This window comes from Pangasianodon hypophthalmus, chromosome 4, assembly GCF_027358585.1.
Source record: "Pangasianodon hypophthalmus isolate fPanHyp1 chromosome 4, fPanHyp1.pri, whole genome shotgun sequence".
NCBI lineage: Eukaryota > Metazoa > Chordata > Actinopteri > Siluriformes > Pangasiidae > Pangasianodon > Pangasianodon hypophthalmus.
Window position 1 is genome coordinate 18,452,399 of NC_069713.1, and position 16,780 is coordinate 18,469,178.

A 16,780-nucleotide genomic window follows, 5' to 3' on the forward strand; every position below is an offset into this window, starting at 1 on the left:
GACAGTAATTAAAAACTAAATGCAGCACATTGCCTTTCTTTCCTGTGTGCACTTTTAAGATTCTTTTTAAAAGCCGGGAGAGAGACGAGTCTGGTCCACATCGTGACCCTAACCAAAAGCAGCCTCTTTTGGTAGCATGTTACAGCGGTAACCGATTTCGGTGTTACACCGTTAACAAACGCCATTTCCTGTATCTCTTCCGCGTAGTATACAGTAGAGCAATTCTGTTATGATAGAGTTTAACCGTGACGCACATTTTTTCTCACTCGATTCGGGAAGTACAGTATAGGGCCACCTGATCATCACACTCACATATATATATATATATATATATATATATATATATATATATATATATATATATATATATATATATATATATATTATTATGTATATATATATATATATAATAGGAAACGCCCCTGAGATATATATATATATATATATATATATATATATATATATATATATATATATATATATATATCTCAGGCAAGGGAGGCAGTGTCTCCTCAAAAAATTGGATGAGAAAATAATCGATATTGCAAAAATAAAACGACGCAAATATTACTAAAAATGACATTAAAAGTATAAAAGTCACTCGTTTTTATAAAGTTACACTGTCCAACAGCGACACCCGCAGGTAAAGTTACAGCGGTGGCTTGCCTCCCCTCAGCCCATTGACTTATAACAGAGACCCCATAACGTGCCGTGGGTTTAGTGGATTGAGAATGAATGGGGGAAAGTCACGTGAGAGGAAGCAATGAAATTGGATGTGATAGGTTCGTTCGATAAATCCCGCCTCTTGTTTTCGTGCGAGCTCTCGGCCTGAACGGACAAAATGATGGCGTTACTGACTAATTATAAAGTAAGTAAACAACTCACTGCTTTGTGTGACGTCAAAAATGAAAACTTGAAAACGTGATGACTGTTAGTTTTTAGTGAGCATTCAGCTTGATGAAATGAAAGCTATATCTTCGTGTCTGTGTTTGTGTTTACTTTGCTTACTGAGCTTTTATGACGATGACCCGAAAATAAGTTGACTATTAAAAAGAACAGCTGAACATCAGTTCACAATTAAAAAAATATTAGTAACACTTTACAGTAAGGTGTCATTTGTTAACATTAGTTAATGTGTTAACTAACATGAACAATGAACATTTATTACAGTATTTATTAATCTTTGTTAACGTTATTTAATAAAAATACAGTTGTTCGTTGTTAGTTCACGTTAGTTCACAGTGCATTAACTAATGTTAACAAACACGTTTGATTCTAATAATGCATTAGTAAATGTTGAAAATAATATTAAATAAGATTAATAAATGCTGTAGAATATGTTCATTCTTAGTTCATGTTAACTAAAGTAGTTAACTAATGTTAACTAATGAAACCTTATTCTAAAGTGTTTCCAAAACATTGTTCAAATTGTTACTGCAGTAATTGTTACTTTAGTTATTAGTTTGGAATAAATGTAAAAATGCATAAAAACACTATGAAATGTATAATTAGTATTAAAAATATAAAATAAAATAAAATAAAATAATAATAAAATACAAAATAGAATGATATTTGTTCTCTCTTTTTTATGTAATGTTTTATATATATATATATATATATATATATATATATATATATATACATATACATACACACACACACACACACACACACACACACACGCACCACCACAGTGGAGTTGTGCAATCAAGATGTGATTGAAGTGTAGACTTTCAACATTAATTCAAGGGATTTATCAAAAATATTGCATTAACTGTTTAGAAATTGCGGCCATTCTTACCGAGTACCTCCATTTTCACAGGCTCAAAAGTAATTGGACAATCTAACATAATAATAAATACACAAGCCGGGCTCGAACTTGGGTCTCTGGTGTGGTGGATGAGAGCTCTACCACTTAGCCACAGAGGCAGTGATGTTGGACCCAAACAAAACACTCAAGGCAGTACTTCAGGCAATGTAGATTTATTAAAAAAAAGTCTTTGCAAAAAAAAAAAAAGAATCCAACAAAAGTTCTTCTCGGACAGAGATATTAATAACAGTAGAGATAATGAAAAAAAAAAACACATGGGAAAATAAAAACTCCACAAGGGGAGAAAACAAAACAAGAGAACATTAACAAACAAATAACTAAGAACTCCTTACTTGAGGTAGCTTGGAAGGACTTGGTGAAACAACATAGGAAACTCCCAGCCAAGACTCAAAAACCATGTGAGGAACAAGGGGAAAAAACGCAACTAAAATACCCTAGGGGAAACAAGGCACAGGTGACCTGGATAATGCTAACAAGGACACACGAGGAAGAACTAAGGCAGAGGGGAACACAGGGGGCCTATAGAGGCACGGAGACCAACTACAGGAGGTAGGATGCTGACACTTTACTGCAGCCGCTGTCAGTTCCTGCTTGTTTGTGGGTCTTTCTGCCTTCAGTTTTGTCTGCAATAAGTGAAAAGCATGTGCAGTTGGGTTGAGGTCAGGTGACTGACTCAACAATTAAAGAACATTCCATTTCCAAACTCTTGGGCTGCTCTCGTGGTATGATTTGGGTCATTATCCATCTATACTGTGAAGCGCTGTCCTATTAGTTTTGCAGCATTTGACTGAATCTGAGCAGAAAGTGTAGCTTTATATGCTTCAGAATTTATCCTGCTACTTCTATCAGCAGTCACATCATCAATAAACACCAGTGGCCCAGTTCCACCGGCAGCCATACATGCCCATGCCATAACACTGCCTCCACATGGTTGACAGATGAGGTGGTGTGCTTTGGATCATGAGCCCTTCCTTTCCTTCTTCATACTCCATTCTCTTCCCATTGTACATGTTCTGGTACAAGTTAATCTTAAATCTGAACTGGTCAGGCTTTTTTTTTTTAGAGGTTTTGTAGCAAAGTCTAATCTGGCCTTTCTGTTCTTAAGTGTTACCAGTGGTTTTCATCTTGGGTCAAACCATCTGTATTTACATTCAGCAAGGCATATCTTGATTATAGACTTTGACATTGATACACCTACCTCTTCCAGAGTATTCTTGACTTGGCTAGATGTTGTGAAGGGGTTTTTCTTTAACAAGAAAAGAATCCTGTGATCATCTTATTTAGCTGTCTTCTGTAGTCTTCCAGGCCTTTTGATGTTGCTGAGCTCGCCAGTGCTTTCTTTCTGATAGGTCTGTTTTGTTTTCCAGCCTAGTGATGGCCTCTGTCACTTGCATCAACACCTCTTTGGACCGCATAGTGAGAGTTGCCATGAACAGCTACCAAATGCAAATTCAAAGCTTGGAATCAACTCCAGACCTTTTATCCCCTTAATTTATCATGAAATAAGGAGGAAACAGGCCGCACCTGGTTATTAAACTCTTTATCAGTCAATTGTCTAATTACTTTTGAGCCTGTGAAAATGGAGGGCCTATGTAAAAAATGTCTGTGATTCCTAAACGATTAATGTAAAACGATTAATGCAATATTTTTGTAAACTCCTTGAATTAAAGCTGAAAGTCTACATTTCAATCACATCTTGATTGCTTCATTTCAAATCCATTTGAGGATTTGCCAAAATTATGAAAACTGTGTCACAATTCAAATACTTGACCTGACTGTGTGTGTGTGTGTGTGTGTGTAATATATATATATATATAAAAAAACCAAAGAATATTATATTATAAACATAATGGTAAATTTCATGCCTAATTTCTTATTCACAAATGGAAAATTTAACAATTCCAAGTGAGAATTATGTTCAAATCGTTTTGGTCAGAATAAATGGATGGCATGAGAAAACTTTTGTTTTTCATTTATTTTTTGTATCATTAATGACAAGAAATTTTATTAGCCTTACTGAAAGAACCTGAGAATCTGAATAGTTAACGTGCAAAATTACCACTTAAATCTTACTGTCTGCTGCAGGCAGCACATATTTATATACATACATCTCCACCTCAGAAAGCCAGGGGTTGAGTTACTGGGGGTTGAGTCACAGAAGTTGAGTTACTGATATGCAATTATGACACTGTGGTACCATTCAAATTTGTTTACTTCGTAATTACAATATTTCCGACAGGATATGAAGGCAGCACGTGATTACATGTGGCACCAGGCCAACAAATCACTCCTACTGGTGTGATATTGCCTAAATATAGTTGGTTAACATATAAGCAATAGAAACAGCAGATGGTCCAACATTCGCACTCGTGATTTCAACCACATAAGCAATGGAAATTTGCTTTTTAAAACATAAGATATACCTAGCTGAGCTCCCAAATTGGGCTGTGAGCATTAAGCTAGCTAGCTTTGTGGGATACCCCACTATTTTGGATGTGTACTCCTAATGTGAGTGTTTGGTCTGCTGAGCAAACTCTAACATTAACGAAAACACTGTTCTTTATGAGTCAGAGTTTTATCTTTATAAACAATGGCTAGTTTAGCAAGGGAGCAGGTTTTTTATAAATTGTGTCTCTGCATCATTAAGATCAATTTTCATTTATGCTGATAATCCACAGCCCAAATGCACTTCACTGTGTGCAGTCCATCTTCAACAAGCAGCAGTGCAGCAGCTCAGCTGTGTCATGCGGATTCAAAGACCACAACTTAGAGTCAAACACAAGGCTCACTGTTCGCAAACTGTTCGCAAATGTTGTCAAAATCATGTTGGAAAATGGTTTGCTTGAATGCATTTGGATTAAATTACACTGCATACATAAAAAAAGAGACAAACAGCCAGCTCGTGAACGACACATCACTTTTGTTTCTACACTACAATTCTAAAATAAAACTTAGAAAGCTTTGTTTGGTTATTTGTGTTTTTAAATGCTACTTCATATACCACATTTAGTGATGGGCATAACACAGCTTTGAATTTGACACCCATATTGACAACAAAAAAAAATCTTCTCCTGTGTGTCTATTGAGATGCTTTGCACTTTCCTACACTAGGAAAAAACTGAACTGGAAGTGTTTTGTATCATTTGATTCCAAAATTGTATGCATCAGCAAAATATTTGTATTTAATAAATAAGAGTGTGCACTCATTATTTGTATTAGTCTGTATAGGGTATGTGCTTTCTCAAATTTGCTTGTTTATTACTTTCTGCAGATGATATTCTATAATGTATAATGGAAAATATGTATGAAGGTAGGAAATATTGAAACTATTGAATTGTGTTTTTGTGACTAAGTCGATAGAATACAGAAACAAATATAAATAAATACATAAACACATGGGTCTCAGTGTCAACACACCATTTATTCATCTTTGGCCAAATAACTAGTGCATGTACACCAACACTGGGATAGAGCAACTGGTGCAACTTATACACTATATGGCCAAAAGATTGTAGACATCTAACCATCACACACATATGTGCTTGTTGAACATCCCATTCTAGATTATTATTGCTGCTATAATAACCTCCACTCTTCTGGGAAGCCTTTCCACTTGAATTTGGAACGTGACTGTGTTGCGATTTGTTCATTCGGCCACAAGATCATTAGTGAGGTCAGGTACTGATGTTGGGTGAGGAGGTCTAGGGTGCAGTCAGCATTCCAGTTCATCCCAAAGATGTTCAGTGAGGTTGAGGTCAGGGCTTTGTTCAGGCCACTCGAGTTCTCCAGGTCCAGCCTTGGCAAAACAAGTCTTCATGGACCACACTTTGTGCACATGAGCATTGTCATGCTTGACCAGGTTTGGGCCCCTTAGTTCCAGTGAAAGGAAACTGTAATGCTACAGTATACAAAGCCAGTCTAGACAATTCTGTATTTTCAACTTTGTGGCAACAGTGTGGGGAAGAAGCACGTATGGGTGTGATGGTCAGGTGTCCACAAACATTTGGCCATATACTGTATTTGAGACCATGATGCTTCAGTGATGTAATGAAGGTTCATTTTCAGTGGACACATGACACTGTCATTTTGAAGTGTGGCTCCAGAACACAGTTTCACTGCTTCAGACTGCATATCGAGCAGCCCATCCCTACAGCAATCCTTCACATGACTTATGACTTCACTATAACAGACAAAAAATGATAAAAGGATACATAAAACAAAGTTTTTATGATAAAAGATCATAAAAACACATAAAACAGGTTCCTTATTTAGAAAAGCTGCTACTTAGAACATGGGTTAATGTTAGCAGAAAAAATCTGGAATGCCATTCCGGTACCCTCAGTAAGTTGGAGAGGGTAAAATTGGAGTTTTCTGCTTCTACCTGCAGTATGATGGACAGTAGGATCCAAACCCGCAGTCACTGCATCACAGTCTTACATTTTTTTAATATTAATGAAATACCTCAAGGGCATTCTTGTGTTTATATAACAATTCATTTAATATTTTAACATGCAAAATTGCTAAATGTTGTAAATGGGGAAAAAAAAAAGTGACCACTGGCAGGCCACTGCATCTTGTGGATTAGACCTCTCGAAATCAGCAGAGAGGTCATCTGACACTTCACTTTAGTCTGGGTGTTGGGGTGTTTCTGGCAGGTATATAAGACACTTTTTAAAAAGAACACTTAATGAGATAAACATTAACATGTGGCTTGTAGCATAGATGGCAGAATATCTGCACTTTTAATAAACACCAATCAGCCATAACATTAAAACCACCTGCCTAATATTGTGTAGGTCCTCCCTGTGCCACCAAAACAGCTCTAACCCATCAAGGCATGGACTCCACAAGACCTCTGAAGGTGTGCTGTGGTATCTGGCACCAAGACATTAGCAGTAGATCCTTTAAGTCCTGTAAGGTGCAAGGTGGGACCTCCATAGATCGGACTTGTTTGTTCCAGCATATCCCACAGATGTTTGATTGGACTGAGCTCTGGGGAATTTGGAGGCCAAGTCAACACCTTGAACTCTTTGTCATGTTCATCAAACCATTCCTGAACAATGTTTGCACTGTCTATGATACTCCTAATTTCACCTGGAAAAAACCCAATCTTATCTTGTCCAATTAAAAATGATCTCTGCACTTTGGAGAGTTTCATTACCCCACGGAAGCACCAGTTAATTTGATGCTTAAAAACAAACAGAGAGTTACAATAGTTGGTAAATAAAGCATGTTGTGAAAAAAGGAAATTATTTTCTATGGACAAATGTGAACTTTAATAAATGTTAATAAATATTTAAACCCTGAATGTATCCACAGGCGAACGTGCACGTGGAGATAAATGTCCTCAGCCTACAACCTAATTTAAGGCACTAGATAACTTTACCTGATTAATAGGTAATATAAAAACAACAACCAAGACACTAATTTACAATAGCAAAGAACACTAAATTGCACTAGTCTATACTGTAAACTGCGGGTTGACTAATTAATGATTAACTACTGCTGTATGAAACTATCTAGGTAGAACAACTACCTATGAGAATGTCTGCATTAAATAAATGAATAATTAACTCATTTAAACAACAATTAACATGTAAATTATGAATAAATGAATTATAAATTACTATTAAACCACTATCATCAAAAGAAAAAATTAAACTGCAATGTGTCACAGATTGCTAAACCAATTTGAATGTTTGTGGAGTCCAGCTTGTTCATCAACATTTCATTTTATGTATTAATACAGACAGGCAACCTAAGAAAACCTAAAAGAAATCTTTGGCAAACTTTGCATAAGAAAACATTATGGAATGTTCCCAGAACCTTAGTTTGTAGTTACAAAAAAATTATACCTATTTGGTACTTAGTTGGTAGAGGAAAAAGTAATACCTATGAGACTATGAAACAAAAGTAACCTTTGGCAGACATTCTTTGTCAGTTGTTATATAATCATCAGAGAATGGAGTGCTATAAAGTTTTCTGGTCACTCTTTACATTCATCAGGACTGTTTTTTTCCTTTGTAAGTGACCAAAGTTAATTTAAGACCGAATATTTTCAAAGACAGCTGAAGAAATATAATCTTCAGCACTGCTGTGTCCCTCTATGCACAGCATCTTCAATATTTAACAGCTTTAAGCTTCCACTGCTTTCCAGCTCAGATTGAGCTCAGGAGATGATGGTTACCAAAACTACATTCAGGTCCATAAGTATTTGGACAGTGACACAATTCTTTTGCCATTTTGTACTGAGTACCTCCATTTTCACAGGCTCAAAAGTAATTGGACAAACTAAAAATCATAAATATTAGGATTATTTTTAATACTTAGATGCAAATCAATGACTGAAGTCTGGAACTCATGGACATCATCAAATGCTGAGTTTCCTCCTTGGAGATGCTTTGCCAGGCCTTTACTGAAGCGACCTTCAGTTGCTGCTTGTTTATGGGTCTTTCTGCCTTCAGTTTTGTCTGCAATAAGTGAAAAAAAACATGCACAATTGGGTTGAGGTCAGGTGACTCGACAATTAAAGAACATTCTATTTCCAAACTCTTGGGCTGCTCTCGCAGTATGTTTTGGTCATTATCCGTCTGTACTGTGAAGCACTGTCCTATCAGTTTTGCAGCATTTGACTGAATCTGAGCAGAATGTATAGCTCTATACACTTCAGAATTTATCCTGCTACTTCTATCAGCAGTCACATTATCAATAAACACCAGTGACCCAGTTCCACTGGCAGCCATACCTGCCCATGCCATAACGCTTCCTCCACAAGGTTGACAGATGAGGTGGTGTGCTTTGGATCATGAGCCCTTCCTTTGTTTCTCCATACTCCATTCTCTTCCCATCATTCTGGGACAAGTTAATCTTGTACCAGAACTGGTCAGGCTTTTTTTTTTAAGAGGTTTTGTAGTCTAATCTGGCCTTTCTGTTCTTGAATGTTGCCAGCGGTTTGCATTTTGAGATAAACTATCTGTATTTACATTCATGAAGGTGTCTCTTGATTGTAGACTTTGACAATGATATACCTACCTCCTCCAGAGTGTTCTTGACTTGGCTAGATGTTGTGAAGGGGTTTTTCTTCGACAAGGAAAGAATTCTTCCACTTTAGCTGTCTTCTGTAGTCTTCCAGGCCTTTTGATGTTGTTGGGCTCACCAGTGCATTCCTTCTTTTTAAGAATGTACCAAATTGTTGATTTGGTCTACACTTCAGTTTGCTTCATTTCAAATCCATTGTGGTGGTACACAGAGGCAAAATTATGAAAATCGTGTCACTGTCCAAATACCAACGGGCCTGACTGTAGGTCAAGACCATTTAAATATTTCCACCCATATGAAGGTCTGCAGCAGACACTTCACACCAAAATCAGGTAGCTGAACCCAAAATCACGGAGGGTCAGAGAAGAAAGGGCAAAACACACAGTATCATGGCTCTTTTAATGGAACAGCTACACCCGGTGTGTGGGAGAAGATAACAACAAACATCTAACAAGATATATTATTATTATTATTATTATTATCATTATTATTATTAAATTACCAAACACATTTTTACATGCTGATAACATGGCTAACATGCATTAGCAATGTTTACCTTTATAGCATATGGGTTATTGTGATTTTTTTTTTTAAATGACAGACTGTCATGATAAATTGTCAAAGAAATTTACAAAAATAATTAAATATATTTGTCTAGAAGCTAATATCATGAGTAGTATCCAGTTTCAAATGAACAAACCCCATTAGAAACAGCACAAGCTACTTTGCAGTGAACTGTGTGGGCTAACATTAGCTTGGGTTTTTGTTTCTGTTAATAGGTATTATCTTACTTATCTTACTATTATCTTACACAATTGTGTATTTATGATGAAGCACACAGTTTGAAGCTTTTCTCCAGTTTTCTAAAAGGGGCTTTGCATGTACTCTTGCGCAGAACGTCATTGACATTCGGGTTCCGGAGCTCTTGCAGAAACCGACTTAAAAAAAAAACAACTCAATTACAAGTGAAGTGAATGAACCGGAAATGCAGCAACAGTGATAAATAAAATGCAGAAGTGTTTGTGCAAGTAGCTCATTGGGAGACCAAGAAGGGAAGTGATGCATCTATCAAATTAGGTTGATTCTGCTTTATTTGCCACCTCATGATCCGATTTAAAATGGTTTAACCTTAACTGAATAAAAGATAAAAGTACTTATGTGAATTAAAAAATATTAAATAACATTGTATGTACTGTATCAAGCACAGTACACAAGTGCAGTAACAGTAAACATGGTATTTTAATTTCTAGATAACCTTAGCAGTAATGTTAATTTTTGCTAGATATAATGCTAGCTAGCTTACTTTTATCTTATTATGCAATTAATTACATTGTGTAAATAGTATACAAATATACCATGTTTCTATCAGCAATAAGCAATAAAAAAGGAGGAGACTATCCAGGGATAACTGTCAGATTCATGGTGTATTTACATACATTCAGTTCAAGACTTTTCATAACTAAGCAAGCAACTTACAAATAATTAAGCTAGGATACAGTGATTTAGTCTTATGTTGTGAATTCTTGCAGATTCTCATACTTTTTATGACTGAATGTGCACAATGTATGTCCCTCATTTTGCACCTGCAAATAATATAGTACATGTAAATCTGAAGATCACTGAAAATGGATCATTAGTAGCTCCTGTTTGTAGATTTACATGACCATGTCTTGAACCAAAACATCCCCATTAGCCATTTCTAAAATTAGAGCATTCGACAAAAAAAATCTAAAATAGTTTTAAATAACTCTGAATACTATATTGTTACATTGTTTGTTTAACAGTGGAGTCTTCATTTAGAACTAATCAGTCAAGTATTCCAGTAGGAAAAACGTTCAATCAGACAGCTTACAGGATGGGCAGGTAAATCCTTGCTATGATTTACAAGCAAACGCTAACACTGCACAGGAAGCAAACCTTTCCCTGAAATCTCGCAATGTCTCAGTCAAAGGTTTAACAGAGTTGCAATAATACTCATGACTCCTGTAATTTATTATAATAGCACCTAAAAAGTGTACAAATCCAGTGAACCTTGCCCATAGAACACCAATGATAAAGGTGAATATTTGTTGAAAAAAAGTCAATTTGGTTACAATACCTAGACATTTGGTTTCAGTTAAAGTCAAAGAGGACATCATAAATGCTTCTGCAGGAAAAAAAAAAAATCTAAATGTCTAATGACCCAAGGCGGTATTTTTTGCATCGGGGTTCACTGTTGTACTGAATGACAGACCTCTTCTAAAATCTTGTAAAAACCATGATTGAGTCTCATATTTAAAACATAAGGATCATGTTGTAATTTTTCAAACATGACGGACACAACTAATGTTGGTGACTCGATCTTATTAAAATTCTATGACCTCTTACCTATAAAGAGAGACTAAAATTAACATACCAGTGCCTAATATTAAGTGTTTTTTAATCCCTTTTTGATATTTTGATATTATGATTAATTATTTATATAATGCAAACACACAACAGAACCAAACTGGAAAGATGGATTTGTGGATAGAAGGGATAAATTGCACTGCTGACCATATGATATTTAAAAGGCATTGACATAATTACTATTTACTTGGTAGAAGTGTTCAGCTGGGAGAAATACATCCAGTAGAGTTTACTATACCTAGAATTACAGAAAATATATATAAATTAAATCTGTGATTACAGTAACATTTATTTCCTAGGTGTGGATCTTTATTGTGTGTTCAGTAACCAGGAAGAAGACTTGCACAGCTTTATTGGCACGAAAAGGTTGACAGATGCCCTTTGGACAAGTTGTTTTCATGACTCATGTTAGGACTTGCCCCAAAGGTTCTCTGGGGTAAAAAATGGTATTTTCCTCAAATCCTGGCCAAGTTAATTACAAATACAGTAGTGGTTCACAACTTTATGTGTAATTGAAGGAAGTGCAACAAGTATAGGGGAACAAAGGCAAGAACGATATTGCAAAATTGCTTAACTTTCATCATGTCCATATTTTGAAATTTGGAGGGTTTAATTACAAGATTGACTGGCAAAATGTTAAGTACAAAACTGAATTTGTGTAATAACAGACCTCAGGACAGGTTACAGGTTACACTCTGAAACTTTCAGAGTTCATGGAAGTGAGATAACAGCTTGTATTTTGTTGTCATAATAACCAAGTACAACTGGTAGTCTCTCAAGAAAGTACTCTTTTATAGCACTCATAAACATGTTATCAGAGGGTGGAACACCTCTGACGGCAGTGATTTTGCTGGATTATGAGCATATGACACAATTAGAAATCAAGGCTGGGTTGTACTGATGGTTCATATATTTCCAGTTGAAGGTATAAAATTGATAAGAAAAGCGTTTCATAAGCTCAAAGTTGTATTTACTTTGAGCCAAAAAAAATGATCTTATAAAAGTGAGAACAGAAATAAACTATGTATAGTGGAGTCTATAAGTCTAAAACCACATTGAAAATCTTGAATTTTTGTTTTCTTTTAAAACTGGAAATAAACAGAAAAATGTTTAAAAACAAAGAACAGAAATGTTCAGGACTGCACTATTTGTAGGTCACATTTTAAATTTAAGCAAATTTGTGACATTAACCATGTTAACTCCTTTGTACAAACAGTCAACTTTTTTTTTTTTTTTTTTGGCGTCCTGAATGACGCTCCGAAGGATTTGCTCTAACATGGATGGTCAGGTTTTGCACAAATTTGTGGAGTCCATCCCTGCATGAGTACAAGCTTTCATTAATACAAAGCGGGACATACCAAATACTAAGACATTATGAAATATTTTTAAGATTCTAATTTTACTCAAGTTGTTGCTGATAATATAAATTGTAATTAAAAATTTTCAATTAAAATAGAAAAGAATGCAAGATAGAAGCATTTAGTGGAGACTTTTGTTCCCTGCTGTATGTGTTATTTTCTATTATGACTTAAAAATTGTAATGAAGAATTTATTACAAGAAAAAGTATTATTCTATATTCTAAGATTATTCTATTATGATGATGTATATTTATTGTAAGAAACATATGGCTGTAATAGTTAGACTCTTACCTATACACATTTGTATGAGATTTGAGCATCAGTGGTGCAGTTTTGAACGTACAGCTTCCAACAGGACAAAGGCACGCCCTGACACCTACACAAACAGTTACTGATTTACTCAATTGGTTGTGCAATAAGGTATGTAAGAATATGAAAGAACATGACATGATAGTATTCTCCCCCCACCTCCTCCCTTTCTGAAATACAGGCTAACCTTTATAAAGTCCCTTTGCTCCATCGCATCTGTCTCTGTAAAGCTAACTGCATCAGCTTTCGATGGGTCATCTAAAACTAATATTAATTTTAACCTGGATAAATCACATCTATACTTTTGGAAATACTGAGAATAGGTGAGGTTAAATGAATTAATCAATTAGAGATTTTCGGGGTGGGTGGGCTTTGCTTTTTTGTTCCTTTGTTTAATATTAATTATTTTGTTTGATATTAATGTGATATCTCTTATGGTGTTACAGCTTACTTACTACAATAATATGTGATGTATTCTATGCTTAATATATGAACTACAGAATATAATTATTATTTAACTTGTTGGAGGCTTAACATTTAAAATTACCTGTAAAAGATCTGACCTAATCTAATGACTTCATCTTCTGTTTACTGATGTAATGGGATGGATATTTATTTTCTCTCTTAAAATGTATAAAATATATTAATGCATAAAAGTTATAAAAATAAATTAATATATTTTTTAAAATGATTAATATTTATAATATTTTTTATTCACATGCTACTATACTACATAGTTACTAGATGTAATTATTGAAGAATGCTGTTTTAATGTAATGAAAATTCATTACATTTTTTATCTTATTTAATCTTAAAAGCAGTATTCAACATAAGTATAGAGTTAAATAAGTTATTTGATTTGTACCTGATCATAAATCACATAGTCTTTAAATATATTTTATAGTAATAAATTTTTCAGTAATTAAGGATGAAATGTAGTGATTTATTAGTCATTTTCCATTGTTTCATTATATTAATCTGATATTCTGTCTCTTTATAGGAATGATTATATTGAAAGTGATGCTGGTAGGTTTGCTTCATTAATTTTTGTCGATATGGCAAAAAAAAAAGCAGTTAATATAGCAAATGGTACACACTTTCCACTATTCTCCTGATCTGTTTGCATTATGGTCTAACTTGCTTATCTGCTCTCATAACAACCCATCCTTTGAGTGAGATTAGCTTTATTCTTTCATAAAGCATGGTTCCAAAGTTCTTATGCATCCATGTAATGTGTTTATCACCTGACAACCTACATGCACAGAAGTCCTGTAAAAGAGCTCAGAGCACAAAACGCAATCAGAGGGTGTAAGGGTGGAGTATAGTACACTCTATAAAATGTATCTGTAATTGGTGTCCTCTAAAACACATTAACACAGCATTATGGCATTGTTCCAGGGTTATTCCAGGCTTAGTTTAACAATATTCTATACTATTAGGTATCTGCCATTTTATTACTAAACCATCTTAAAGACAACATCGCATATTGTCCTTTGTCCATGCTGGCAAATCGAGTCTTACTTTTCTTGCAATTTTTCTCTCTCTCTGATTTATAATTCTGATTTAAAGTATATCTCTCTCTAATTTATAATAAAAAAAAAAACGGGATGTATCAATGGAGCATTATGACCTAAATTCTCTCTTTTTTTGTCCATTACAGTTGTGATAACCGCCTGTGACTTCAATAACAACGAATTGCCGTTCTGTGATTTTCGGCAAGACAATACAGATGACAGTGATTGGATTCGCCATAAGGGTCCCACACCCACATCTGGCACTGGACCCAATGGGGACTATCCTGATGGCGGTAAGTCCAGGGTTCAAGGCATAAAAGCAATTTTAAAAAATTATATTGTGTGTGTGTGTGTGTGTGTGTGCGCGCGCGCACTGTTTATGCACTGCAATGTCATTGCTTGGTTTAAAATAGTTCACCAGATGTATCCAACTATCAGCTGACCGCTGATGATAGGTGTGTCTAATAAAGTGGCCAGTGTTTAAAACTTCAGCAACACTGAATGTACTGTATGTGCTTGATACAGTTGTACCAGCGTGACACTATGGCAGTGGCTTTGCTGTGTTAATAATGGTCTATCATCCAAATAATATGTGGTCAGTGATCATGTGGTAGTCCCATTCACTGAGGGAGTGGAGTGGAGCTGACAAACTGTGCATAGCAATATTGAGTAATTATATATCCACAAAGTGTACATACATATAAGATGTGTTAAATTAACTTCTGTTTCCATCCTCAGAGGGCTATTACATATACCAAGAAGCGGATAATGTCAGTAATGGACAGAAAACACGCCTGCTCAGTCCTGTGTTGAGCTCCACGCCAGCTCAGATTTGTGTGCAGTTTCGGTACTACATGTATGGCGCACTTGACCACAACACTTTGACAGTGCTGGCCAAGCGACCTGGTGTAGAGGAAATGCTATGGCAGAAAATTGGGATCCAGAGTCCGTCATGGCTCGGAGCAGCTATTACTGTGTCCAAACCAGTCGAGCAGTCTGTTGAAGTGAGTACATAATAATGCTATGTGATGGGAAACCAACATGCCATAGGCCTGGATACTCATAATCCTCTGTTCTAAAAAGTGCAAAAAGTTCAGTTTGAATCATGTTCTGGTAGTGAAACTCACTCAACCATGTAATAGGAATTTGTTGTTTTGCAAATTGTAGCTTAATAAGGTTTGCTAATTTAATGTGCCAGTCTTGAGTTGGTTTGGACATGCTTATTCTAAGGTGTCCCAAAAGTCTCCATACATAGGGGAAATAAACAACAAGCAAAAGATAACTTTATTTACAAAACATCCTCAACATGGTTGCCATTTCTTTGCAAACACACACAAAGCTGTCTCTCCCACTCATGATGAACTTGTTATGTTGTGCATGTAATTGTGCATGTAATTGCATGTCCATCGCAACCTTGTGACAGCTTCCCGATCTAGCCATGAGAATGAATTCAATATGTTCTTCTTTTGTCAAAGGCATTCTTAAAGGCTATCTGAAAAAAAAATGTAATATAAACCAAGTATGAAAAATGTTGGAAGACATTTTGCTTAAAGGTGTTAATTTCTCCTATGTATGGAGACATTTGGGACACCCTGAAGTTCTATATTGTCTACGATTGGTAGGGCTTTTATACTATATAACATTTTTGGTGGTAGTGGCATAATACTTGTGTGAATTTTTTTTTTTTTTTAAATCGTTTCAAATAACAAACAGGCATTAACTTATAATCATTGTTAAACACATTAACAATAAAACCAAGCAGCATTTTGTAAACAGCATAATAATAACATAACTAAAAAAATAAATAAATAATTTTTTTTTAAAAAAATTTTAATAAATAACTAAACAAATAAATAAATAAATAAAATAGGTTTTTTGTTACTGTAAAAAAAACTTGTGTGAAAAATAAAATTAATTAAAATGTTTTGAATATCTGTGCAATTGTTTATGAGAAAATTTTATTTTATCATTCAGATTGTATTTGAAGCAAAGCGTGGGTCAACTTCATCATGTGATACAGCTTTGGACAACATTAAAATTACAGAAGGAGCTTGTCCTGGTACATTCACCTATTTATTCTTCTTTGAACTGACAATTAATCAATCAATCAATAACTAAATAAATACATTTATTTTAAGAAATGACCAAATTTTTTGAGACGTGTGGATATGTTCACGTGTTTACACAGGTTGTATATCTCAGTGTGACTTCGATGAAATGGATAACCTCTGTGGATGGACAAATGAAGTCTCAGTTCCAGACCTGCCTGGTTGGATTTTTTGGACTGGAGCCACTGATACACCTGATACGGGTCCTAATGATGATTTCTCCAAACCAGGCT

At 35.1% G+C, this 16,780-nt stretch overlaps 1 protein-coding gene and 1 long non-coding RNA gene across 3 annotated transcripts in view; both read left to right on the plus strand.

Moving 5' to 3' along the window:
• Positions 1 to 496: 496 nt before the first annotated feature.
• On the plus strand, positions 497 to 3,520 carry LOC128318092 (uncharacterized). The gene is made up of 2 exons (XR_008301582.1): positions 497 to 868; positions 3,199 to 3,520. It is a non-coding gene; the product is annotated as an uncharacterized LOC128318092 (long non-coding RNA).
• Positions 3,521 to 13,115: 9,595 nt separating this feature from the next.
• Positions 13,116 to 16,780, plus strand: part of zanl (zonadhesin, like) — a 41,681-nt gene continuing 38,016 nt past the window's right edge. For both annotated transcript variants that reach the window (XM_053233099.1, XM_053233100.1), the window contains exons 1-6: positions 13,116 to 13,248; positions 13,926 to 13,951; positions 14,586 to 14,732; positions 15,178 to 15,443; positions 16,414 to 16,498; positions 16,628 to 16,780. In XM_053233099.1, the coding sequence (XP_053089074.1) occupies positions 13,175 to 13,248; positions 13,926 to 13,951; positions 14,586 to 14,732; positions 15,178 to 15,443; positions 16,414 to 16,498; positions 16,628 to 16,780 (751 nt within the window). In that variant the 5' untranslated portion in view covers positions 13,116 to 13,174. The remainder of the gene's footprint in view (positions 13,249 to 13,925; positions 13,952 to 14,585; positions 14,733 to 15,177; positions 15,444 to 16,413; positions 16,499 to 16,627) is intronic.